Source organism: Trichoplusia ni, chromosome 12 (assembly GCF_003590095.1).
Source record: "Trichoplusia ni isolate ovarian cell line Hi5 chromosome 12, tn1, whole genome shotgun sequence".
Taxonomy (NCBI): domain Eukaryota; kingdom Metazoa; phylum Arthropoda; class Insecta; order Lepidoptera; family Noctuidae; genus Trichoplusia; species Trichoplusia ni.
The window spans coordinates 8,828,730-8,854,979 of NC_039489.1; the positions used below are offsets into that span (position 1 = coordinate 8,828,730).

Genomic DNA, 26,250 nt, shown 5'->3' on the forward strand with positions numbered 1-26,250 from the left:
TCTTTCATGAGATAACGGATTGGAGGTACTCAAATGTCCACACGAAAGAGATCGTCTATGGTTATTGTCATTTGTGTATTTTAGAAGAAGAATTTACAAGAAATCTACAATGGATTTGAAGCAATAATTAAGAAATTAGAAACAGTGATCAATCACGAAAGGCAGGGCCTTCGTGAAGAGAACAGTGACCGTAATATTTTTTTATTATTTCATAATAGTTGGCCGAAAGTCAAGACCGCGTTCGAATTTTCCGCCATTGACAAATTATACCTCATTTCCAATTGCGTGCACATCCATAGTGATGCGCACACATAATACAAAGCGCGAACTTGAGGCGGTGTCACAACCCGCAGCCGGTATATATACCCCGCCGGAGACAAAGGGAGCATAGTCGCTCATCTCTTCACTCCACAACTCCAACTCACCAACAAAAATGGCCTTTAAGGTAATTAGTCTAACGAACCATAAACAATAAACCTATTCATTAGCTTATTTGATATTTTATCTCCTCATCTTGATCGTTGGAACTTTCCTGCCAGCCTTCATGTAACTCTCCTCCTTTGCTTCATTGTTATCTAGTCCAATTGGTAATTTCGTTTGTTTTGGGAAAATTAAATTAATGATTGGTTTTGTGCGGAATTTGTAATGCGATTGTAATTGTTTGAATACGCAAAGCATGTCTAAATAACCGTGCCAACTTTAAATGATTCATCAGAATCACGAAAACTTGTAATTATATACCACATTTAATTCTGAAAGTGCTTGACTTTTCTCTGAATTTATTCAATTGGACAAGAACATACGTTAACTGAAACTTAAAGCGAACCTTTCACGCAAATCCGTTTGTTTTTTTAAGTTTTTTTTTTTTTAACCAATTGTAGTAGTTATATCTATCTCCAAATTACTTCAATAGATTGATATGAACAAGGTAAGCTGGCGTCGAGCCCCGACGCCACTTTACACTCATTGATATGCATTAGGTGACACCTTACCTGTCCTTGACGAACGAGGTATCCTCGGCTTGTTAGTAATTTCTCCGCGCATGCGCTTGCGCAATTGCACTGGTCTCGCCTTCACAAAACCGTGTCACTATTTCAAGTACAAGCTATGTGTCGCACGTTAAATAATACTAACTAGTGTAGTTGCCTACGGTGTTGACCGTTAATGGAGTCTGACCAATTGATTTTTTTTAGTTCGTCATCCTCGCATGCTTGATTGCCGTGGCTCGTGCCGGCGTAGTACCAGCGGCGGTGGCTGCTCCTCTCGTGGCCGCCGCACCCGTTGCCGCTCGCCTGGAAGAGTTCGACCCTCTCCCCCAGTACAACTTCGGCTACAACGTAGCTGACTCCCTCACCGGTGACTACAAGAGCCAGAATGAGCAGCGCAACGGAGACCTGGTGCAGGGCCAGTACTCCCTGGTGGATCCTGACGGTACTCGCCGCGTTGTGGACTACACCGCTGACTCTGTGAACGGTTTCAACGCTGTGGTCCGCAAGGAGCCCCTAGTGGCTGCGGCGCCTGCTGTGGTCGCTGAGCCCGCCGTCGTACCTGCTCGCTATGCCGCTGCCCCCGTCGCCGCTGCACCCGTAGTAGCTGCTAGATACACAGCTCCAGTAGCCTACCCAGCGGCGGCGTACACCGCTCCCGTCGCTAGATTCGCCGCATACACGTCACCAGTGGCTGCTGCGTACGCACCCTACGCCCAGTATGCTTACCCCGCCGCTGCGCCAGTTGTAGCTGTTTAAACATCTTTCTACGTGATCCCATACTGACAACTAAGGCCAAATAAATTTTTGATACCCTAAATCTATACTTTTCGCTTTATTGAATGTTCCAAAATAATGAGCTTAAACGAAATGATTTAAATAAGGTCTCAAGGACTCAGTTAATAAGGACTCAGTCAGACAGTACACATACCTACTGTAAAAATAAGATCAGTTGGTTATTCATGAATTGTTTAAAATACATACTTAATGGTCAAATAGCTAAAAAAAGTACTTGTAAGATTACTTACTAATAAAGTCGCACTTATTTGACACTTACTTGACAAAAACATTCTGTAAAAAATCTAGTTCATAATTGTCCTCTACCTCACAATTTATACTTCTCTCGTTGTTGCCCTAATTTTGAAATTTCCATAAGGGAGTCTTTCTCGGTAACATTGAATAAAATAAATTTTGTCGCACACACGTGAGACCTACTTACCTACTCTAAAAAGCATATTTTTTTGGTTATATGACAGATGCCATTCTGTCTTTTATTCATAGTACGTAGTTAGATTTCCTGAATCATTTTCTTTATTTTTTAGTTTATATTTGTAAGGTTTTACAATTACAACATAAAAATGGAGGAAAAGCAATTGTTTGGAGCACTCACAGTATATCGTGAGCGTGGAGCCTATCTCCGTCGCCTAGAACAATTTGAAAAAGCAAATGCATCATACGATGAAGCTTTCAAAAGCAACCCTGAGGATGTGCGCACGCTGACGGGCCGCAGTCAGGTATGCGCCGACGCGGTGCGGCCCGTGCAGGCCTACGCCGACGCCGAGGTCGCGCTCAAGCTCGAGCCCGGCAACATGAACGCGCGCAACATGCAGGCGCGCGCCATGTACACCATGTCGGACTTTGAACGATCTGTCGTTATAAATTTCCGCGGACTACGACTACGACGACAACCGCCCTACTTTATGGAGGGCATTAACCAAGGACTAGAAACTATTCAAGACTGTATTGGTGCTAACGCCGGCAACGTAATGTTAGATTTCTTGCCATTGATAAAACAGCTGGAAGCTGTACGCACAGATGAGAATGAACCCTCAAAGCCTTTACATGTGTCCCGTATACCCAAACCAGAACGCAAACGCAAGCTTACCCAAATGGAAGCTAGAAAACATAGCACACTTGCTCGCGTTCTCGCTATGAAGTACCTTGGGCCTATGGCATATGATAAGTTTTTTCTTCAAGAGCTTATGCAAGACCCTCGTATTAAATCAGCGAACTCAAGTGGAAGCCAGCAATTAAATGAAATAGTACAAGAAGCTTTACGGTCTCTTAGCGAAAGGCAGGAAATGTTGCGCGCGCAGAGACCATACTACACTATTAAGCTGGCTGAAAGAGCAGATTCTAAGCACCAGAATAAGTATAAGGAGGCTGTGTTGATTCAGGAACGTGAAATTGGTGCGAAGACTGCTGAGCGTCTGTTGAAACAGATTGAAAAGAGCATGCGTGAACACCGTGTCATGGATCTCATTGCACAAGCTGAGCGTATGCAAATGTTCCTGGATGTCAAGACTCCAAGGACTTTGCCTGACAAAGAAATTTACACTGATCGCTTATACAGAGCGGTTGGGGAAGGCTACCTTTCCCAGCATCGCCTGTCTTATACTCTCAGCGAACGTGGCAATCGACGTCGTATTGCGTTCCTCATGGGCTTGCCTGTCGGACGCCCTACTTCATTCGATTCAGTTATGGCGAATTATCCGTACAAGTTTATTGATGCTAAAGACGCTACTGAAAAAGTAATGATTACTCTGGATATGTGCGAAAACGCGACCATGAAGTGTTGGCTAATGTACGAACTAGCAAGATTACTTTCAACTCAGAAGAATTTCGCTCTTGCTAAGTTCTACGCTAAACGTTGCCAGAGGGAAGCACAAGAACTGGGTAACATAACGTGGTGGTTGAATGGATCCTTTGTATTGATGAGTGGTGATATGCAACAAGGTAACGCAAACGAGGTACGCGTACAAGTTGAAGAAGCGTATGAGTGGTCTAAAAAATTACAAGATCCTGAAAGGGTTCAAGCATTCCTGTCAAAGTGTGCGGAGATGGCCACTGAGACGGTTGGTGGAGACGACCGTAAGGCCATAATAACGCGCGAAAAGCAGGTCCTGTCTGTTATGGATCAAGAACAACGTGTGGAGACCCAGGTGCTATTCAAGCGTATGTCGACGGTGCCGGTCGGGCGCCGCTTTTCTGTGCTTCCGCGTAAGACTGAGGGTCCCGGCGACGTGCGCTCAGAGCGGAAAAAGCGCCGCCAGCGCGGGCTGTCCGTCATCCCCGGGCCGGAGCAAGTGCTGCCTAAGCCACTGCGCTCTGATGTGGCTGGATTTCAAATGTTTGACATTTGATTGGTACGAGTTGTTTTATCGGACATTATACATTTCCTATTCCAACTTAATATTTAAATTGTTTTTATAATAAAAAGTTTTTAACAAGAGAGTATACAAAATGAATAAGTCTATTTAATCAATAATAATTAAAAAGCAAACCCTCAAATATCAGGAAAAACGGTGTTTGAATAAATATAAGGGAAATGAGTTAAAACCCTATCTCATATATAGTGAAATACAAGGGCAAAAGTAAACAAAACAAAATTTAATCAATAAATTATAATTTATTTACAACATGGCATTAAAGTTTGTTACGTAACAACTTAATGGTGGTAGTAGGGGGTGGAGTAGGCGACGGGGGCAGAGTGCACTACGGGAGCACTGTGGTAGGTGTAGGACGGGGCAGCCTGGTATGCAGCCACCTTAGCGACGGGGGCAGCGTAGGCGACTGGGGCGGAGTGGTAGGTGACTGGAGCCGCTACCTTGGCGATGGGAGCAGTGTACGCGACGGGAGCGGCTTGGTAAGCTACAGGGGCGACCACCTTGGCGACGGGGGCGACGATCTTAGCGGCGTGGGCGAGGGGCTCTCTGTGCACGACGGCGTTGAAACCGTTGTGGGGGTCGGCGGTGTACTCAACAGTGCGCTTGGTGCCGTCGGGGTCGACGACGGAGTAGGAGCCCTTCACGACGTCACCATCGCGGGTTTCTTGCTGAGACTTGGAGTCTCCAGTGTGTCCATCCTGAACGTCGTAAGAGAAGCTGTACTGTGGGTTGGCATCATAAGCTTCAACCTTGGCGACAGGGGCGGCGTATGCCACTGGAGCAGCGATCTTGGCTACTGGAGCAGCAGCATAGTATGCGGGAGCGGCTTGGACAGCGTGGCTGGTATAGGTCAGAGGTGCCGAGTACGAAACTTGAGCAGCTGGGAGAAGACCAGCGCTTGCAAATGCAACAAGGCAACTGAGGACGACAAACTGTAAAAAGAAAAGAATATAAATCCTGAATTCTTCCCAATAACATACTGTTTCTTATAGCAACAAAATCTCGTAGGTACCTTAAATGCCATTTTTGGATGTGATAATGTTCAGTTGTGAGATAGAACTGGCGCTTACAGAGCACAGTCTCGTTTTATATTCACCGCACGTCCACTCAAGTGTTCAAATCGATGTGACGTCACAAGCCCAATCCGGTAATCGAACCTCATACATATGACAGTTTATTGAAACTTTCGCTTTTAATTGAAGCGGCTAATCGAGGCAAGGTCGCGATCTTCACCGGAATGCGAGTCGGCGACGCGTCGGGTGGCATTCTGCGTGAGTCGCCACACTACAGCATGGGACGGCGGCCTGTGCTCACCCGTCCGCTTATTATCCTATTAAGCCCAATTATAGCAGTACTCAGTTTCCAAGTATTCAAAACATATGCTTAACTGTTGACCTCTTAAATAATGGTATCTGAAGTGTTTTGAAAATTAAAAAGATTTCTGTATGTCAGTATGAACTGCGATCTCTGCATAAAACTTTCGACAGCATACACAAAAATATATAAGTATTGTACTTTCTATTCTATTTCGTAAAGTTTTTTAATCTTTCAAGATAAAGTTGTTATATTTAAAAAAAAAGAACATGTTCAATAAATGTATCAAAAGCGTTTATTTACATAAATAACAGTCATTAAAAGCTAGTAGTAAAGATATCAACAACAAAATTGTAATAATTCATCTAAAAATAGTATGGGTTTAGCCTGGGGGCGAAGTAGGGCGCAGGCGCGGGGCCAAAGACTGGAGCGGGGGCAGGGGCTAGGACGGGGCCTCTGGCCAGGATGGGAGCGGGGGCGACCACCGGGGCGGGAGCTAGGACCTTCGCTGGGCCTGCGAGGACTAGCGGCTCGCGGCGCACCACCGCGTTGAAGCCATTGAGGGGATCAGCAGTGTAGTCAACGATCCTCCTGGTGCCGTCAGGGTCCACCACAGAGTAGGAGCCCGTCACCAGGTCTCCGTTCCTGTGCTCCTGGTGGCCCTTGTAGTCCCCGGTGAGGGAGTCCTGCACGTCGTACCCGTACGAGTACTGCGGCAGGGGATCGACGCGGGCGAGGGGCAGCGCGGGGGCCAGCACGCTTGCGCTAGCGACGCCCACCAAGCAGATGAATACTACAATCTGGAAGGAAAAATAATGTAATGGGAAGTTAAAGATGTAAAAGATAACATTAAGGATTTGAAAATGAAAAAATAGAGAAAAGAGAATAGTAATATATACTCTATACTAATATATAAAGCTGAAGAGTTTGTTTGTTAGTTTGTTTGAGCGAAAAACTTGCCCCGAGCAGACGCAAGTAGAGTTTAGAAGACATATCATATTAGTCATGCAACAGTGAAACTATTACAGTGTTACAAATATAATAACATTGTGCAACAATAATAGAGTCGCATTGTTTACAAGTGCGCCGTCCGCTAGCCTTGCGACACTGCTTAAACCCTTTCTTCGTAACTAAACGCGACGAGAATAATAACGCCACTTATAAATGTTTGCATCGTACGCTTGCATTTAACTGAATGTTAAATAGAATTTGAACGGTTCACTTTTACAGGGCTCGTAAATTGTAAAAAGTAAGTCATTTCACTATAAAAGTGATCTGTTTCGACAAGGTTTTTATATTAATTGGAATGATTACAAAATTTTGTCCTGTTGCGTGAAAGTACAAAACAGAAAAACATATTTTACATTTTATGGGTGACAAGGGAATGTTATTCCACTTTATGATAAAACAAAAAAAATAAAATCATTTGTTTTTTTTTTCTACAATAAAAGAAAATTTAAAATGTAATCAAATAAATTTTGATTAATTGATTTCGAAGCGAAAATATCAAAATGAAGTCGCGGCAATGACGCAAAACTCCCCGATATGAATCGTTTGACACGCAAGCGCATGATAGCGTTGCGTTTGCGCACTAGGGATACTGAATAGTGGTCTCATTAGACGGTGAAGTACTCTCGTAGAATTTGACAGTTTGACACATTGAAATCAATAATTGCTGCTGAAATATTAATGCAGTTAACACTTTTACACCTGGACTACGTATGACCCTTTCACGTACCAAAAAATAGGCCCAAGCATTCGCACAAACGTTACATTACAAAGAAATGCTCAGGTTTATCTTATTTTATAGGTAATATTACGATTGAAAATGCTGACTGTTGAAAAGTTCTCTTCCCAAAAAGAATAAACCAGGAATTTGCACTACTACGATTGAAGACACTAAACTTTAAACCGAATTATGAAATGACTAAGAAGAAAAATAATAATTGCTTGTCCTGCTCACCTTGGAGTCCATGTCTGTGTGTGTGGGATGGGTTGGTCACAGTCCTCGATGTGGAATGTGATTCCCGTCGGGCGGCTCCGCGTTATATATCGAGCACATCGCAACACAGGACGTGAGCTCCATACAACTCTGCTTATTGAAGAAAGTGCTACGAATTACGCGACACCGATGACTCTTGCGATACATGTTACGTTTCACGAACTGTATTGATTCGTGATCGACCCGCTTCCGGGTTTGATTCATCGCCGAAATTCGTTTCGTCCTCATTTGTCTTTCAGTCGTCCGTGAGACGGCACCCTGCCACTGGACTAGAGGTAAAATTAAGAAAAAAATAAAGCTTCCATCAACGTGAACGGCTAATGTGGTAATTACATGGGCAAAAGATCTGTGATAGCCTTGTATAAATCAGTTTTCCTTTTTTTGTGGTATAACTTATTTAAATCTATAACGAAATTTTAAATGTTGCAGAAAGAAACCATTTGAGTATAAAAACATCTGAACCTAGTCAATACGTGCGTAAGCTTCAAATCTGCTGTAAAAAGTAATAGAAATGATAAACTAAATTACAGCTAAGAGGCTAAACAATCATACTTCCATGTCCGTCCGTGCGTCAGTGACACGAAAATATATTACATACGGTGTGTTTTCACCAACAACCGATTAGGTATTTTGTAATTTACTTTATAGTTTAGGTTTTAACTAGGTGCTAACCCTTTTAGAACGAAAGGCTTACTAGAGCCATTGGTACCTAAAATAAATTTTTAGCCATACTGAAAACGTCTACTACACTTAAATGTACAATATTGAATCTAAAGCTTCATTTGTAAAATATCATTCATATCTCACTAGCTTAACCAATCACTAGCGGAACAATAAGGTACATAATCATGTCGCAGTAGTGGCTCTCAATTTCCTTTGCTCTTCGTTCTTAATTCTCTCTACTAGTGAATTTGTCGCCGACAAGCAAATACTCAGATGAACTACGAGAGTTTACAGTTGTCTAGTATCAGACTTCAGACACAACGAATGTCATCCCTTCATGTTCTTGTCAAGTCTTAAGTTAAGTTACAAAAAGCCGAAACGACAAACAAACATACAAACCAGAAAATAAGTGTAAAAACGTAGGAATAATGAGAAATCCTTAACTGCTTAAACGCTTATGCATTTATGAAAGCGATGCAAGTAATTCTTTTTTTTTCACTTGTAACCATATGTATTTGCGGTGGTGGGTGGCTGGGTACATTCGATTTTATAAATGATTACAAATACTAGCAGAAATTGCGTGGACTCTAAAAAAACACCACGTGGACAAAGTCGTGGGCATCAGCTAGTAAATGATAAAAGCAAAGGGTTATAACAAGAAGCAAAATACTAACATGAGCATTTTCGTTGTTCTAACAGTTTTAAGGAATAACAACTAGTCGCCGTAAGATAGGGGACAGCCCAAACATGTTAATATCTAGACCAATTTCTTTCTCGTCTGCAAGGCACCAGGCAGCGGCCAGGACATATTAGGAATTTCCTCTTTCGTAAGGTATATGGGAACATTTCCATTGTTTTACTGTGTCTATAGGCGGGACTCAAATACACAAGCGTACCATGGCACTCCGACAGAGAGAGATCTGGAGTTAGATCCATATTTCTATGTGTCTTCCGTAACGAGGAAAATGCGATTTTATTTTAAAAGCACAAAAAAATTTAAAACTTGGTGCGTGCGTTGGGATTGTACGCAAAACCTTTGACTTTTCATTAGATTTTTATAAGTTCTAACTGAGGAACTGGAAACTATGACAACCATTGGGTTAAGAGAGCGGGAACAGATTTATTATTAAGCATTTATTTCAGACCAAAAGTCCATAAAATGTTAGTAAACAATGGTCTTAACCTAGTGTTAGTAATTTAATATAATATAAATAAATAAAACTAATTCTACATTACAGTCTACATCGCGTGCAGTCTAATCCAATGGCCCAATATTGGACTATCCCATTTATCACACAATACGCTCAAGATGCTGTGTGAACTGCCACGCATTCTGCGGAGGAGGGAAGCGCAACGTTTGCGTATGATTGCATGGAAACCATCAACTCTGGCCTCCGCAAACATGCCTGATGCACTACAAAAACGTGGCAGTCCATTCAACATTCTGAACGCATTGTTGTATTGAACACGCAGGGCGCTGTATGCCCTCTGCGTATAGCCAACCCACAGAGCGCACGTGTAAAAGGACTGGCAATAGGCTCTAAAGAGAGTAGTTTTAACGTCCCTTGTACACCGCGCAAATCTGCGAATCAGCATATTACATCGGACAGCCAGCGCCCTGCGCTCCCGTTCAATGTCCATGTTGTCATTGAGATCCTCGGTGACCCAGTGACCCAGGTACTTGAAATGAGACACTCTAGTCAATGGTGTATTACAAATAGTAACTTGTGGCACATTCAAGTAACATTTGGTGCCCGCCTTAAAGATAAGTAACTCACTCTTTTTAGCATTGTACCTGAGCCCATGAGTCGCCGCATAATCTTCACACTTTCTTAGGAGCCACCTGAGACCGCTGATTGATGGACACAGCAGCACCATATCATCTGCGTAACTTATATTATTAACAGAAGTACCGTCAATGTGACATCCTACATGAGTGCTGCTGAGTTCATCAATGAGTCGATTGATGTACAAATTAAATAGGCGTGGTGAGGTTATCCCCCCCTGCCTCACCCCACACTCTGGCCTATACACATTTGATAGTGCTCCCGCCCATTTAACACTGTTTGTCTGATTGTTGTACCAGTACATTAGCAAAGAAATTACTGACCCGTCAACACTGCTTTCCTTCCTCAGCTTTTCCCAAAGTGTGTCATATTGTACCAGGTCGAATGCCTTGGACAAATCGAGGAAGCACGCATTAACTGGTGTCTTTCTAGCTGTATAATATTGGACAGTCTGCTTTAGACAAAGAATCGCGGTTTCTGTCGATAGGCCGGGCCTAAAGCCGAATTGCGCATCATGAATTTTGATGTTATTCGCCAAGTGTGTATCAAGCAGACAGTCCAACACCTTAGCTGTAATTGTAGCCAACGAAATTGGCCTGTAATTAGAAGGATCCGCAGTATCACCAGTCCTATTTTTTATGATTGGCACAACAATCGTTTTTATAAGATCACTCGGCTGGTACGAGTGACTCATACAGAGGGTAAAAAACGTGGATAATACCCTCGGTAGGTGTACTCCAGCATGTCGCAGGTGCTCAACACTTAGGTCATCATATCCTGGAGATTTACCTCTAACCATGTTTTTTATTACATTGGCAACCTCCCTTGCGGAAAACTTTACATTATTCTCCAAGGAAATATCCCCATTGTCGGTCACCGTTGACAGGACTGATGCCCCTGGTTTTGAAAGTGGCTCAACTTTAAAGTGACTAACAAACATGTCTGCAATATCTTTAGAGTTACACAGTCCAGCCACACTCACTGGGAGACTCTGCTTAGGACTCATCTTACTGGTATTTTTCCAAAATTTTCCGAAATCCTTTGATTCGTGACTTTTTGCTATTATGTCTAATTTAATTTGGGATTGATTGTAACGGCACCATTTCAATTTTGATTTAAAAGAAATACGAGTGTCGCGCATTTTACCATAGATATTTCCCGTAGTTGGCCTACCATATAAATTCCACATCAAAAACGCAAGCCGAGCCTCACAATGGGCGCTTTTTACATGTTTATTCCATCCTATCAATGGTTTATATTTTCGCTTCTGCATAATTATAGCACTACGCTCAGCAGACTCCGTAAGAATACAAATAATTTTTTTGTACATGTCATCTAAAATGACCCTGTGTTGAGGGATCTCACACATTTTATCAGCGCACTCAGAAAATTCTACGGGAAAATTTATTTCACGTAAACCTGAGTGACATAAATTCTGATACAATTTTATCTGATTAATATCCCGTTCCCCCCATACAACATTATTCGTGTATGAACAGAGACTGAACCTGTATTTTCGCACTCTTTCTGCTTTTAATTATGTCCTACCTGACTGTTGTTTTACAACACTTTCCACCTTTGCTGGAATAGATCAGGACAATATAATGACTTATTCTGATATTTATCGGAAGCATTCTTAAAAGGTCTGGGTTTAAGAGAGTAATTTTAAAATGGATACCAAATAGTACTTTCTAATGGTCAAATAATAAGCAACACAATGTTAATATGTAAAATAACTTAGGATCTACGAAATAGCCAGCACTTACCTAATAGATGGGAAAGGTGTCATACAGAATGCCTACTGCGTCGAGATCCTCACAAAGATGCATTGTTTTGGCACTCTCAATTGCAACTAGTACTTATTGCAGAGGATTATAAAAGGTGTTGAGCTAATTAATTCATCCAGTTCGTATGAAATATTTAAGCACAATGTATAGGTCTAATGTCAATGTGAGGACATACAAATAGGTTTTCAGAAATATTAAAATAAATAATTTATAATCTCAAACGTTTATTCCATTTTGTAAAAAGTAAACAAAACCTAAAAATCTAATAATATGTACAAGTCAAGTCTTTATATGTCATAGGAGTTCGATCTTCAGTGGAGTTGGGTTGATCACCAAGCCGCCACGGGAGCAGTGTAGGCGGCGGCATAAGGGGTGGAGTAAGCTGAGTAGGCCACAGGGGCAGTGTAAGCTGCTCTATAAGCGGCGGCCACGGGGGCGGCGGCGTAGCGCGCAGCCACGACCGGGGCAGCGGCGTAGCGCGCAGCCACTACGGGGGCAGCGGCTACGGGAGCAGCAGCGTAACGGGCAGCCACCACGGGGGCAGCAGCTACTGGAGCAGCAGCATAACGGGCAGCCACTACTGGGGCGGCTACGGGAGCGGCAGCATAGCGGGCGAAAACTGGAGCGGCAACTGGGGCAGCAACTGGAGCAGCGGCATACCGCGCAGCTACAACGGGAGCAGCCGGGACAGGAGCGGCATAACGAGCAGCTACGACCGCCGGCTCAGCAACCACAGCGGGCGCCGCGGCTACTAGGGGCTCCTTGCGCACCACAGCGTTGAAACCGTTCACAGAGTCAGCGGTGTAGTCCACAACGCGGCGAGTGCCGTCAGGGTCCACCAGGGAGTACTGGCCCTGCACTAGGTCTCCGTTGCGCTGCTCGTTCTGGCTCTTGTAGTCACCGGTGAGGGAGTCAGCTACGTTGTAGCCGAAGTTGTACTGGGGGAGAGGATCGAATTGCTCGATCCTGGCGGCGACAGGTGCCGGCGCCGCGTACGCTACGGGGGCGGCGATGGCTGCAGGCACTGCGCTGCCGTGAGCGATGGCCAGGAGGCAAGAGAGAACTACGAACTGAAAATAGAAAATTACAATAAGTTGACATGTTAATTATAGCACGAAGATTTTTACTGACAGTCACTCGCGCTTGGAATGTATTACACAGAGCTTTACACGTTTTTACAGGTTAGCTTTAAAAAATACACTGATTTAGACGCCTGGACCACAAATTCTAAATCTATCACTTTGTACGATGAATTGATCACTTTTCACAATCACTATTTGTTACACTTCACGATATCCAATTGATCTCCGTACCTTGAATGCCATGGCTGGTGTTTGTGGTGAGATGTGTTCAGGGGTGCTTGGAGCTGTGAACTGTACCCTCAGGTTGTCACTAACGGCATTTATAGTAGTTGCTGGTACGCTTGCCTCATCCTGGTGGCATCTCCAAATTTAAATATGTTCAAGTACGCACGTACAAGTCGTAGCGAGGCGGTGACGGTGGCGCGCGGTCGTCGCTTGGACAAAGCCACGTAATGCGATGGAAAACATACATCACTAGTACCGTTTACTGAGCATAATAGAAGATGTATCTCAATGTAGCAATGTGACCGTAAAAACATGTCGCTGGCTGGTTAATTGAGACTAATGCTTTGTTTGCAAATACTTCTTACAAAGACTTTGGCGTTTGACTTACAGTAAAACAGCTCGGAAGCAAAGCACAAAGGAAGGTGACCAATTAAATGATAGTGTTTTTTCCACAATATAAAATACGATATCTAGGTCTACAATATAATTGCTAATGAAATCCTAGATAAAACTGAAAATGATGTTCAAACAAGGCTGCGTTGACAGCGTCATGCACATAACATGATGTTGTTGATATTAATGTATGCTACAGTCTGAACGTTCAGCGGTATTTATAAATTAGACAGCATAGATAGGTAGTGTAGGTGTCACTATGAATCATGAAAAGGAAATCGAATGTCCATAGTGCAGGTCACAGCCACGTGGCTTTACTTGGCGCCGGCTCCAATACAATGCAATCAAGTTTTGAATTAAAGATAACAGCGTCAACACGTAGAGTTCGAAACTCATTACGTAAACATTTTCAACCGATATATAAATGTTGGTGAACTAAGAAGAAAACTCCCTTTTATTGCGAAGAGCTCTTTCATTAAGAATTTTGATCCTTGTTTCGAGGTTTCATAAACATTCAAATCACATGCACAAGACGCCCCAAGAACAAGCATTCGTGGATGACACAAATGCGTATCCTACGTCCCGCACTATATGTTTGGGTACATACCGTATCCGTACAGTCCATAAAGCTATATTTAACTAGCTGCTGCCCGCGACTTCGTCCGCGTGGTTAGAAGATATAAGTTATAATTTATACCTGCCTTCTATCTATCTATCTGCCTTCTATCTATCTTGTACGATTCAGTCAGCGTTTGCAATGCAAGAGTTTTTTTACGACCTCACATTAGAAACCTCAAAAATTGTAGCCTATGTGTTATTCTGATGTATAAGCTATACTGTGGTAAAGTTTCATTCAAATCCATTCAGTAGTTTTTACGTGAAAGAGTAACAAACATCCATACATCCATACTTACAAACTTTCGCCTTTATAATAGTAGTAGGATTTAGAAGTAATCCTAGCTTTAGAATCGGAATAAACCAAATAAGACCAATGAGTATGGATGTGGCGCATAATAGAAAGACCTTCTTCATTTTTTCTTGGAATTGTTGTCGACTAAGCATTAACTTATCTATACTTGACATACTTGATGCTCCCCTAACTCTACAGGCTTACTCCCAAAAGATAAGGTACATTTTATTCTGATTTGGTCCTAAAATGGTGAGATCGAATCCAGGGTCATTAGCGTCGTTAGTGCCCTGTGCCAGAGAACTAACTCGATCTGTAATTGATTAAAACTTAATTTGATTCTATCAGGAGTAAGCCTACTAAAAACATCAGAGCTAAACTTGGCCGAGTTTCAATACTATTTTTACTATGAAGAGCCCATAAAAAAGTTTTTACTTTGTAGGTAATTTATGTAAGAAGCCAAAATATGTGTCAATACGAGTGTGTGTCCTCGCGCCGCGGTCGTGCAGTACCTACCGAGAATAAATCACTGGCCAATTAATATTGTTAGGCCAGTCACATCGTATGCGTTTTAATCAATTGTCGATCGTTGTCCTTTACTTTTAGTTAGCAATTAATAAGTTGGAATTAGAAAATAATTACCTAGAGACTTTAACTAAGAATAACATTGACATTTCTGTCAGCGAAATAAAGTTTGTGATATTCTTTGAGACAGATTAAATATGTCAATGAAGCTTTCTGTGCCATTATGTGAACTTACCTTCTTGTTTATTAGCTTCAATCCCCACCGCATTTTAAAGATCTGCCTTAGTAATATTATTTTACTGTACGTGTGTATGCTAATGAACTCCTTCTAAACGGCTGGACAAAATTGAAGAATATTCTTTGTATGAGTTTACGTGGCGACCTGAATAGCTTAGAGTAGAGACTCACAAATCAGGATCGCAAAACGAAGTTCACCGGATCTAACATAATAAAATATATTCGTGTTTTGTTTTTAATAATAATTTCTAACAAGATATTTTTCAATATCTAAAATAATATTAATTGTTCATCTTTTCATCAGCCAAAAAGTAACGAAACATAGTAAGGCTTGAAGACTAGCAGTGAGCAATCGTGATGATAAGGTAATGCTCAAATCTTCTCGATCGAAAAAGACATTTGGGTTCATGCTGCATGCTAGTTAATTATAATGTATATTATTTTCAGGAATTTCAGCGATTGGTTAAATTGGATACTTATTGAATTGCTCCTAAAATGGCTTATAAACGATAAAAAACTATTAAAATTATTTTTTATTAATCTCGCTCCTGCTGCACCTCGTCCGTTATGAGTTCTTATACAAACTGCGTTTAATCCCATTTATTAAGTGCAATGAAAAGCTTACTATAAATCAATAAGTACAATCATAATCCACAAATAAAAAATGTATATTTGTTAATAGATAAATGTCAATTCCTAACAGAATTTTAATTTATTTAAGGGTAAAGAAATAACAAATACATGTACTCTTCAACTTTCGCCCTTACAATGTTGTAAACTTCGTATTATTCAATTATATGCTATATGCTGCAGCACAAGCTTCAATGCCTATATTTGTAATTTCAGATGTATCAAGTGTATTCAGCTGAAAAATCTAAGTCTATATTATCTTTTAGGTAACTTTCTTGGAATAGTAAAACATTTATTATAGTAATGTGAATTTGATGACTTTTTTGATTAGAAGAGCTCATAGCCGGGGGTTGACAAATTATCTGGTGCCTGGACAATACAAAGTGTCTTTGTTTATTAGAGCCTAACTCATCTCCGACATTTCCACGCTTTGGCAGCAATCTAAACTCTGTTTTATGCATAAAGTTACTTTTCAAACAAATCAACTAAATTCATCAAAAGACAAAAAAAAATCTATTAGAGTGTTAAACTTATAAATTAATGTTGCAGATATTTTTTAACGTCTTAACTATCTGCAATTTTTTTATAACAGTAATCTTAAAAAAAAATGCTAAAATAAAACTCAATGAAATAGTCTTGTTTTATTGCGTTGCTCCTATGGCTTCATTCCAGCTCCATGTCAACGTCAAATAAATATGGATCTACATCGGATATCGACATCATAATGGAGATCTTATTTTTATCAAAAGAATAAAAGATAAACTTAAAATCTCAATCATTTATTTCATCGTACAAAAATAGCTTAAAACAGTAGTATAAAATCAAGTCTTTAGAGGTATACAGGCATAAGTAAGTCAGCATGGCATTCAAGGGTAACGGTATCCGGCATCGTTGGATTCTACGATTTTAGCCGGAGCGGCGCGGACGGTGGTGACCGGGGCGGGAGCGGCGGCTGTGGGTGCGGGCGCCGCGTACGCTGCGGCTACGGGAGCACGGTACGCAGCCGCTACGGGGGCAGAGTAGGCAGCAGCCACCGGCGCAGAGTAGGCAGCAACGGTGTATGGACTAGTGTAGGCAGCCGCTACGGGAGCGCTGTAGGCAGCGAAAGGAGCAGAATACGCAGCATAGGGAGTGGTGTATGCAGCACTGTAAGCCGCTACAGGAGCGGCGTAGCGGGCAGCTACGACGGGAGCGGCAGCGTAACGGGCGAAGGCAGGCGCAGGAGCGGCAGCCACGGGGGTGGCAGCTACAGGAGCGGCAGCGTAACGGGCAGCTACTACGGGAGCGGCTACGGGAGCAGCAGCATAGCGAGCGTATACAGGGGCAGGAGCGGCAACGGGTGCAGCGGCGTAGCGGGCGTAGGCAGGGGCGACTGCGTATCTTGCAGCAGTTACAACTGGGGCTGCTACAGCGGGCTGAGCAACGACGGGAGCCGCGGCGACGGGCGCAGCAGCATAGCGAGCAGGTACGACGGCGGGCTCAGCGACCACAGCGGGCGCCGCAGCCACTAGGGGCTCCTTGCGCACCACAGCGTTGAAACCGTTCACAGAGTCAGCGGTGTAGTCCACAACGCGGCGAGTGCCGTCAGGGTCCACCAGGGAGTACTGGCCCTGCACCAGGTCTCCGTTGCGCTGCTCGTTCTGGCTCTTGTAATCACCGGTGAGGGAGTCAGCTACGTTGTAGCCGAAGTTGTATTGGGGGAAAGGGTCGAACTGCTCGATCCTGGCGGCGACAGGTGCCGGCGCCGCGTACGCTACGGGGGCGGCGATGGCTGCAGGCACTGCGCTGCCGTGAGCGATGGCCAGAAGGCAAGAGAGGACAACCAACTGCAACAAGAAGAAATAAATTAATTTAACTGTATCTAATCGTTACCGTTAAAATTTCGTTTTCACTTATCACTTTAGCACACTGATATAATTTCGAAACACTGCTGCGTTTCCAGCTTATATCATCTTTTTATAACCGATGTGAATTTGAAAAACATATTTATGACACTTTTTTCTATAAATTCTTCACTTTTCACAATCACAATTTGTTACACTTCACGATATCCAATTGCTCTCCGTACCTTGAATGCCATGGCTGGTGTTTGTGGTGAGATGTGTTCAGGGGTGCTTGGAGCTGTGAACTGTACCCTCAGGTTGATACTAACGGCATTTATAGTAGTTGCTGGTGCGCTTGCCTCATCCTGGTGGCATCTCCAAATTTAAATATATTCAAGTACGCACGTACAAGCCGGCCGATGGGACGACTGGACAATGCCACGTAAACAATGCGGCTACTTGTGCAACACACCTGGCCCACGAAACTTCGCGGTCACACCGATTCTTCGCTCAATTCACGAAATACCAAGTTTTTCAGGATTTGTATTTTGTATCTTCACGGTCATAATGTCGTTATAAGTGTTGTGGAAACAAGGATTGCAAAACAATAGATTATTTGAATATTTGGCGGAATGAACAGATCCTAGAATAAACAGGCAACTAATGTTTATTTATCATGTATTAGCACTTTCTATTGTTAATGCCTACATCCATTGTAAGAAAACCAGTTTTGGAAAATAATCAAACGCCTTTATTATGAGATCACCACCGTCTGGTGTAAAAACTACGAGTACCTAGTGATTTCAGCTGAAAATAAAATTTACTTAAAAATCGATCGTAGTTATTGCAAAAAAAAGTGTCTTATATTATATACGAGTCACATAAAAATGTTGTGCATTGACAAACTTTTTATTAAACATTCAACAATTTCAGTTGCTCTAATATTTGCATATTATTTTATATGTGCTCCGTGCTATCATTGCATACATAACACATAGCAATAGTGCTCTAGTTTCGGACAAACATTTACGGATAGACATTCCAAACAGGCTCTAGAACATTAAACTTGTTACAATTACGAAATTCATACAAAGATAAATAACATCTTTACTATGTTGAACTAGTCGGGACAAGTTTGAGATGACTGTTTCTGTGAACTCGTAGTTTTTCAAAAGCCTCCGATCAAGGTGGCATATGCGAATTACATCTACATATACGAATGTTATATAGCTCTTACAGCTTAAACTACACATTGGTTAATTTATTAATTCTGTATATTCATCTGTCAATCTCGGGAAAAAATATTTAATTCTTAGATAGTCCATTTATTGAGCACGGTTGTACATTATATCTATCATTACGCTATAATAAATAGGAGCAGTTGTACAATATGTTACAAATACGGGGAGAAGTTGCATGCAATCTGAAAATCTTCGTAACCACGAGAATGAAATAGCGCGAAACAGCTAGTTAATCATAAAAAGGTTCTGTCTTGAACCACTTTACGCTAATCAAGTCTCGACGTAAGAAGAACCTGGCATCATCCTCTAGCGTACTCTTCAGAGGTTTTCCGTGTTTATTTTTTCCTGATTCATCAATTCAGCATTTTTTTGGTTGGAACGTACTCGATGTTATTTCAGATTCATGGAATTCGTTGACCAACGGTAAGATTCTTTTTAGATTAGTTAAAAAATCTTATTTTTGTAAGCCGATTCTCGATTCTGTCGTAATTGAAATAGGGGTATACGTTAACCTCAACACAAAAAACTAACTAGACTTGTCTATTTTTAGCTTTGCAACGGTTTTTAACATTCTCCAATTGTCGTCTGCTATTAGCATGACAACAGATTTCAGGTGAATGTATCCGCATGGAAGGTCGTGGACTATTTTGACTAGCAGCCAACGATGTGTACACCGTGACAAAGGGACTTTGTATAATATGTGTTAAAAGATATTTAAATGGGACTAGTGAAAATCGATGAATAGCTGTATTTTATGAATATTTTTAACACTTTTTCTAATTAAGTAGATATATATTTTCATAATACGGTTAAATATACAGTAAAAGTATCGAATGTAGTATTTTTAATTTGTCTGTCTCTCATACATCCGTTGACAACTAAAAAAATAATCTTCACCAGAGGTAGAAGATACTTAACCTTAAAACCGGCAATAGAGCTATACAGGGTGTTTGGCAGAACGTTGAACATACGAAAATGGTGGATAGGTGGGGTCATTTGTTACTTACTCAGCCTAAAGTGTAATTTTTATTAAAAATGGGTAAAACAGGCAATATTAAGTTTTTTTTTATCTTTTATACTTATACACTTTAAAGTTAAGAAAGTGGTGAAACAAGAAGAAAGAAAAAAAAATATTTAAAAATATCCAGAGGGCCAGGGCCAAATAAGTAAGTAGCAGATGACACCACCTATCCACCATTTTCGTATGTTCAACGTTCTGTCAAACACCCTGTATATTTTAGCGTGGTCAGTTGACAAAATAATATAGTACTTGAACATTTGATCGACATTGGATTTATCACCTTAAAGTAATTACCTGGATCACCTTAATGAAACAGCGAATAGGTAATTTATTACAAGAGCATTGGGTTGCACAAACATTCCAATCACATGTTCAAACACACCTGGACTCTGGGATCGAACCTGCGACACGTCGCGCGCATTGGGTTTAGCGTGGTGACGTCAACCACTCTTCTATCCGTGCACCGCTATTAGACTTATCTAAACTTCTACGTGATTAGGTCACTGGTCATAATGCCACTTACAAAAAAAAAAGAACCGAGATGAGGTTGGTAAGGTCATACATTTGATGGAAATGTTTTCTTTGCACGGAACCCCCAGTGTCTCGAAATGACTCGCTCTCGACTGGTGTTTTTTTTTACAAATTGTTCGCTTTGGCATTAAAGGGAATTTCGTCTTACATTATGCAACATCTTCAAGTTATTACAAAGTTCAGTATTGGATCCTTGACAGTGTTCTTATCAGAGATTTTAACTCCCGGTACATTAAAGAAGATATTTTTTTAGTACTAACATTACGCAATAAGTACAAGTTATTACATACATAGTATCCACCCTTGAACTACCCTCGGCAACCAGCTCATGAGAATGCGCGACAGACAGCGGCCATTTTCCCGGCGTGCGCACGCGCGTCCTTCACAAGGTTGCCAATTGTTGCGCAAGCTCGGCGCATGCGCGGCGGGCCTGCCAACATGCGCTCTAAGCTCGTATGTTGACTGGAACAATTGATTTACTGAAATGGCATTTTTATCTAAAAAAATAATAAACATTTCTTCTATTTTATTTCTTTATTTAGTTGTCTATCATGTTAGACAACTAAAGAAATGCTAGAGAAAGTTTAAGTGAATTTATGAGGTTTTATGATAGTTACAATTATTTCAAAAATCATGTCTTATTTATAAACCTGAAAGACATCATGCATGATAGAGTATTTGCAATACAGTCCGTTTCGATCACATTTGTCGTACAGGAAAACAACAGGGCAGGCCGAAAATATTTCAAAAAGAAATAATAAAACGAACTACTTCTTCTTACCCTTCGGGAAAAACTAGACATAATGAAATACGTGTCTAAAAACCTTCTAAAGCATTAACGATCGAATAACTCTAGTTACTCTTTCGTTGTCAACAGCTGACTAGTACAAACGTACGTGTGACCTTTTCAGCGCGTGCATTGAATAAACGTGACCTTTTACTGCTCCTGTCAAACCTGCACACATAATAATAACTAAATGCTTTTAAATCAGCTGAAATATCAATTGAACTTCAGTTGTCAAATATTTAGTCCAGAGTTGCATGGAGAGATCCTTAGAAACAGAAAAAAAGGCTTTTATTTCTACTCTACCTTATAATACTCGTATCTATACAGATCATATGATGCAAGTCATTCGTATTGTAAAATAGGTATTATATATTTATGAGTATAAAGAAAATCACAACTTGTCCTAAAAGTCGATAATGTAATCGATATAATTGATACGTAAGTAGCGCTCGTTGATGTCTTTTGAACCTATGATTACAAGGAAAACTCAATGATTATATTATTACTCAACTCGTTATTTGCACCTTACCGTGCGTATAAAGCTCTTATAAATAAACTTCACGTTATTTAACATAGTTAAACTTTAGCAAAATATTTAATTATTACAGGTATTACAAGAATTATAGCATGACCGTTTCCCAGAAATTCGCTATTTTGCCTTTATTGAATGATTTCTTGAATACGAACGAGTAAATCTCATATAGGTGTGAAAACATTCGTATCCTCTTTTACTCACCAAAGGAAATAATTATTTTAACGAAGCCTCGTAAGAGTGACATGGTGTCAATTTAAAATCACTTAAAAAAGGAATAAAATTCTAAATTTGGTAAAATCTAGAAACATTCCAAACTAGTATTTTCCGGTCCTCCTGAGAATTATTAGGTTGTAACGGTCGTTAACACGGGCTCATTATTTTATTCATTTCAAATCTTTTTTATTATTAAGTGACTTATTAACCCTACCTTAGACCGATGTAATTCAGTCATATTCATTTAACGCGCCTCACATAACTATTAAAGGAGGTCTTATTCATAAATGATCGACCTCGATTGGATAGTCAAATGCGTAACACGATTGAGTATATTTTGCTCCAAACTTTCAAAAAGACTTCCAGTCCCAACGATTCTGCTATATTCACAATAAAAGTAAACGCGGGTCGAGTTACGAATTGATTTACAGTCTAAACCTATTTTCTAGGAGAACCTATTTTCTCAGTAATGAATATACCTAAACGTCTCATTCGGGGCAAAAGAAGTATTTTTTTACTTCTCTAGAGATAGATTTTTATTTTTCAAAAAAACCGCTAATTTCAGTCATTGTACAGAGTAGTTAATTTCTTCATTCTCATTAAGATTACAAATTCCTTTTAATACAGTGACGGTGTTCTATTTTGTAACAAAACGATATTTTCCTTAAACGTTAGTCAGCTGTAGGTAGTTACTAATTCATCACGATTCCAGTAGCGTAGCGATAAACGATCGGTGTTGCGTAAAAGGTGTTCCATTCATGCACGAATTGAATAATAAATATTTTGGATTCCTGCTAGTTTTATTGTATCATTAAAAATTGAGTCCTAATCAGTCATATTTCCATTTTTCCACCGTAAATTGAAATCACTAGAATTGATTACAAATTTTGAAAATTATCCATATCGGTCCATTTCTTTTCGAGAGTTAGATTGACCAACAAGAAGAACATCGCTTAAAATTTATATAAATGGTTTACTTAATAAAGTGAACATTTTATACTTGAACCCACGACCTTGCACTCATCCAGTCCCTATAAACTTTCAGACTACCACACATACCGACAGAAACAAAAATCAATTAAAGCTATCAGACTTACAGCATAATTCTTACATGCTAATAAATGAAATCACAAAGTAGCTTGTTCATGACAATTTTAATACTGAATACTTGCAAAATATCTACTATTTTAGATATTTTCAAATATCTTTTGAAGTTCGTAAAATCGTAAATCTGACCTTGTCATACATGCCAAGCTGTTTTTCTTCATAAAATGTTGTTGCCGACCGTACTTTGCAATTCTTGTATCATATTACATTGTACAGTCCTATAACACACGTCGCGACCGATTGACCTTGCCTCTCGGATTTCGAGCAAACAAAACAAAAGGTCAATGTTATTTGACCCTTTGTTGAAGCCAGGAAACCACTGCTTCCCTACAATTATCGGTTTATAAAAAAGGCAGTTTATTGAAAGCTGGGCAGGCTAAGGTTGTGCAAAAGTTATAGAAAACCTTCGAGGTAGTTTAATAATAATGAATTTGATTATGATTCTTTTGATCGTATTAGAATTAGGGTTTTATTGAACAACGTGTATTTTTAATTCCAGTTTCGTCTCTTATAAAGTGGCTTTTCGCCACAGACGAAAAGAAGAAAACCCTTGTTCAGCTGTTCAAACATAAAATGACGAAACAAAAGAATAAGTTTCACATTGTAGCTTAACTCTTCGCTCGTCACCGGCCACTTACATCTAAAATTCAAATTTAGAGTATACATAATGTACTAAGTTCTTAAAAAGTAGTGCATAATCTCCTTGACTCAAATTATTGACCTCATTGGTGTTCTGGAATGCGTCAGAGACTTGCGACAGGCTGCGCAGGCGCAGAGCGCTCTACTTTATATTCTGCTACCAAACTCGCCGCCGACCTAAACACTTTCCTTGACAGTTGTACTGAACATTACACTGATCTTGTGTCATTACACACAGGCATCTATTTATTTTCTTAAAAAAAGTATCAATGAGATATTATTAAGGCCTATTTTTTATGACTTGAATGTGTGTTTTAAAAAATTTCAATTGCTCGTGAAGCTGGTATTTTTGGTAATATTTATCCACTATGTATGATGAAATAGAATAAAGGATCTCGTTGAAATATCAATTATGTTCCTTTACTTGCAAAATTTTATTTGGCAAGTAAAGGAACGGTAATAGTATTGACGATAATGGGTATTGACCTTGACCGGAAAAGAATAAAAAGATGTTACATAGAACTACTATCCTCCCTACTTTCAACGAATAGATGTTATGGTTTTAAACGACCTTTACGGTGTTTTACGTACATTTTATTTATTACGTACAAAGCAAACACGCATATGAAGCGACTAGCGAGACGTATTAGCATAAGTTATAGAGGGTCATAGAGGCGAGAAATATCACGCGACTAGCTATACTTTGCCGGCAATGTATATATCACTTTTGATAACAGAGGTAAGTGGCTGCGCAATGTATTACAACTCCATATTTCTCGCCTCGTCTCAATGAGTCTTACGACTGTCAGCTGACAAGCGCACGTGACAAAGAAAGTTAATGACTACTTAGTGTTTTATCATGATGTCTGATGGCCAGCGATACCTATTTAAGGCTAAGATATTCACTTATCTGCCCGCATTTATATTTTTTATCCTAGCGTGTCGTTTACTTGCAAATGTAAATGTGATTGAGTAATTATTACTACATAATGATTTATCATGAACTAACTTTCGTTGCATGTCAATGAATAGCTTGTTGTAACCTAATTTCTCTGGCGGCTCAATTTGTTGGAAATCCAGAGTCATTTAATCTGGGAAAATTGTGAAAGCCTCTAAGTATTTATGCTAATATGTGAATAAAAACGGGTCAAATGCATGTAGGGTATAGAAAATCAAATTTGCATGGCATACATTTTTGACCTTCGCAACAATTGGTACTAGTTGTCACAAGTCATGAGAAACAGCCATAACACGACGGACGGACGAACAGCGGAGCCTAAATAATAGGGTTCCGTTTGCGCTCTATGGGTTCGGAAACCTAAACAGGAAAGTTAAACAACCTAAAATCATTTCGGATTGAAAACGTTAACATTTCCTTTAGTTGGTACCACTCTGTAACTAAATACCATTTTACCGACTACAAATTCAAAATTACTATCCAAATATCATTTAAACATTGCCCCATCACAAACTAGTCCAAAGATTGCATCTCAATTAAAATTATAATTCAATTGCTCTATCTCAGATCAATAAGATCTTGACTTTATAGATTTCATGGCGACATTTGACTATTACTATTTAAATGACAAATGGCTTTGGATTGCATTACTAAACAGTGAAGTTAAGAACACATTGGTCTAATGAATTGCACACGCATATGCGTACCTATCAGTGGAATTCCGATGTAAAACTAATTTTAAGTCATGTTTGAAGACTAGGTTACATAAAGTATAGTAAAGTTGCAAGTAATAACGGACTTTAGAAGATTAGGAACTTATTAAAAATTACTCTCACACTAAGGAATTTAATTCTTGTCATCACAAATCATATGCACAATCACACCCAGAATCTGAACCAAGCTGGTTCTGCTATTTCCGCAGTCTCCGACAAACAAAATAAAGTGGCAAAGGACTTTAAAACTTCAAAAGGAAATATTAATTACCCAACCATGACCTCTTGAGGTTAACGGTAATAATTGTGGATGCGAGACGACATAATACATTCTGTAGAGCTATGCTTCTTCTCCTTCAGCGTAACTACAACAGCACTGCTTTAAGAGTCAGTAGTACTACGAAGCTGCCAGCGACTGATACCAATTACAAAGAAAATAAAAATATGCACATGTATTTAGTGTTCAGCCACGCGACGGACTTTTTACGTATGTAAGCATTGTAGAGTCAATTGCACCATTTAACGCGTGAACACAATAACTAAACGTATTCCAAAGATTACGGGCAACTGCAGTCGGTTGTGTCACACGATACGTATCGTCGGCTAGATGAACGCATACAAAGCACAGACTTTTACAAAACAATACAGTTTTAATACCAAACAAGTCACTCCGTAACGTATGCACTGTGGAACAATAAACTTGCGAAATATACCTTTTATGTTTCGCGAAGTTTATGCGTATACTCACCATCTTTATTTATGCTGATTTCTTATTTGCAACTGATACTAAATTAAATAGAATAAATTGCGTTCGCTTTTGTTCTAATAGACACAAACAATTAATCTGTATTTGAATGTAATAAAGACGACATTCATTTGTTTTCTTCTTGTCACAAGTTAAGCAAATTAATTGTTAGTTGCGAGCGCTAATCGTCAGCTTTATCGCTATATGTGAATAACAAATAAGCTTTCACTGC

General features: G+C 40.2%; 5 protein-coding genes across 5 annotated transcripts; 2 read left to right on the top strand and 3 right to left on the bottom strand.

Moving 5' to 3' along the window:
* The first annotated feature begins 64 nt into the window (after nt 1-64).
* LOC113499641 (larval cuticle protein A2B-like) lies at nt 65-1,806 on the top strand. Its single transcript, XM_026880178.1, has 2 exons — nt 65-445; nt 1,194-1,806. The coding sequence occupies exons 1-2, from the start codon at nt 434-436 to the stop codon at nt 1,743-1,745; spliced, it is 564 nt and encodes a 187-aa protein (XP_026735979.1). The 5' UTR covers nt 65-433; the 3' UTR covers nt 1,746-1,806.
* A 78-nt stretch (nt 1,807-1,884) lies between these two features.
* LOC113499637 (tetratricopeptide repeat protein 25-like) lies at nt 1,885-4,234 on the top strand. The gene has a single exon (XM_026880172.1). The coding sequence runs from the start codon at nt 2,345-2,347 to the stop codon at nt 4,127-4,129; it is 1,785 nt and encodes a 594-aa protein (XP_026735973.1). The 5' UTR covers nt 1,885-2,344; the 3' UTR covers nt 4,130-4,234.
* A 141-nt stretch (nt 4,235-4,375) lies between these two features.
* LOC113499594 (cuticle protein 21-like) lies at nt 4,376-5,419 on the bottom strand. The gene is made up of 2 exons (XM_026880108.1): nt 5,338-5,419; nt 4,376-5,138 (listed from the first exon to the last, which is right to left on the bottom strand). The coding sequence occupies exons 1-2, from the start codon at nt 5,417-5,419 to the stop codon at nt 4,435-4,437; spliced, it is 786 nt and encodes a 261-aa protein (XP_026735909.1). The 3' UTR covers nt 4,376-4,434.
* A 320-nt stretch (nt 5,420-5,739) lies between these two features.
* On the bottom strand, nt 5,740-8,013 carry LOC113499647 (larval cuticle protein A2B-like). The gene is made up of 2 exons (XM_026880185.1): nt 7,431-8,013; nt 5,740-6,267 (listed from the first exon to the last, which is right to left on the bottom strand). Exons 1-2 carry the CDS (start codon nt 7,440-7,442, stop codon nt 5,833-5,835), a joined length of 447 nt encoding a protein of 148 aa, XP_026735986.1. The 5' UTR covers nt 7,443-8,013; the 3' UTR covers nt 5,740-5,832.
* Nucleotides 8,014-11,913: 3,900 nt separating this feature from the next.
* On the bottom strand, nt 11,914-18,251 carry LOC113499595 (calphotin-like). The gene is made up of 4 exons (XM_026880109.1): nt 17,774-18,251; nt 16,581-17,531; nt 13,020-13,139; nt 11,914-12,776 (listed from the first exon to the last, which is right to left on the bottom strand). Exons 1-4 carry the CDS (start codon nt 17,783-17,785, stop codon nt 12,036-12,038), a joined length of 1,824 nt encoding a protein of 607 aa, XP_026735910.1. The 5' UTR covers nt 17,786-18,251; the 3' UTR covers nt 11,914-12,035.
* Nucleotides 18,252-26,250: the final 7,999 nt, after the last annotated feature.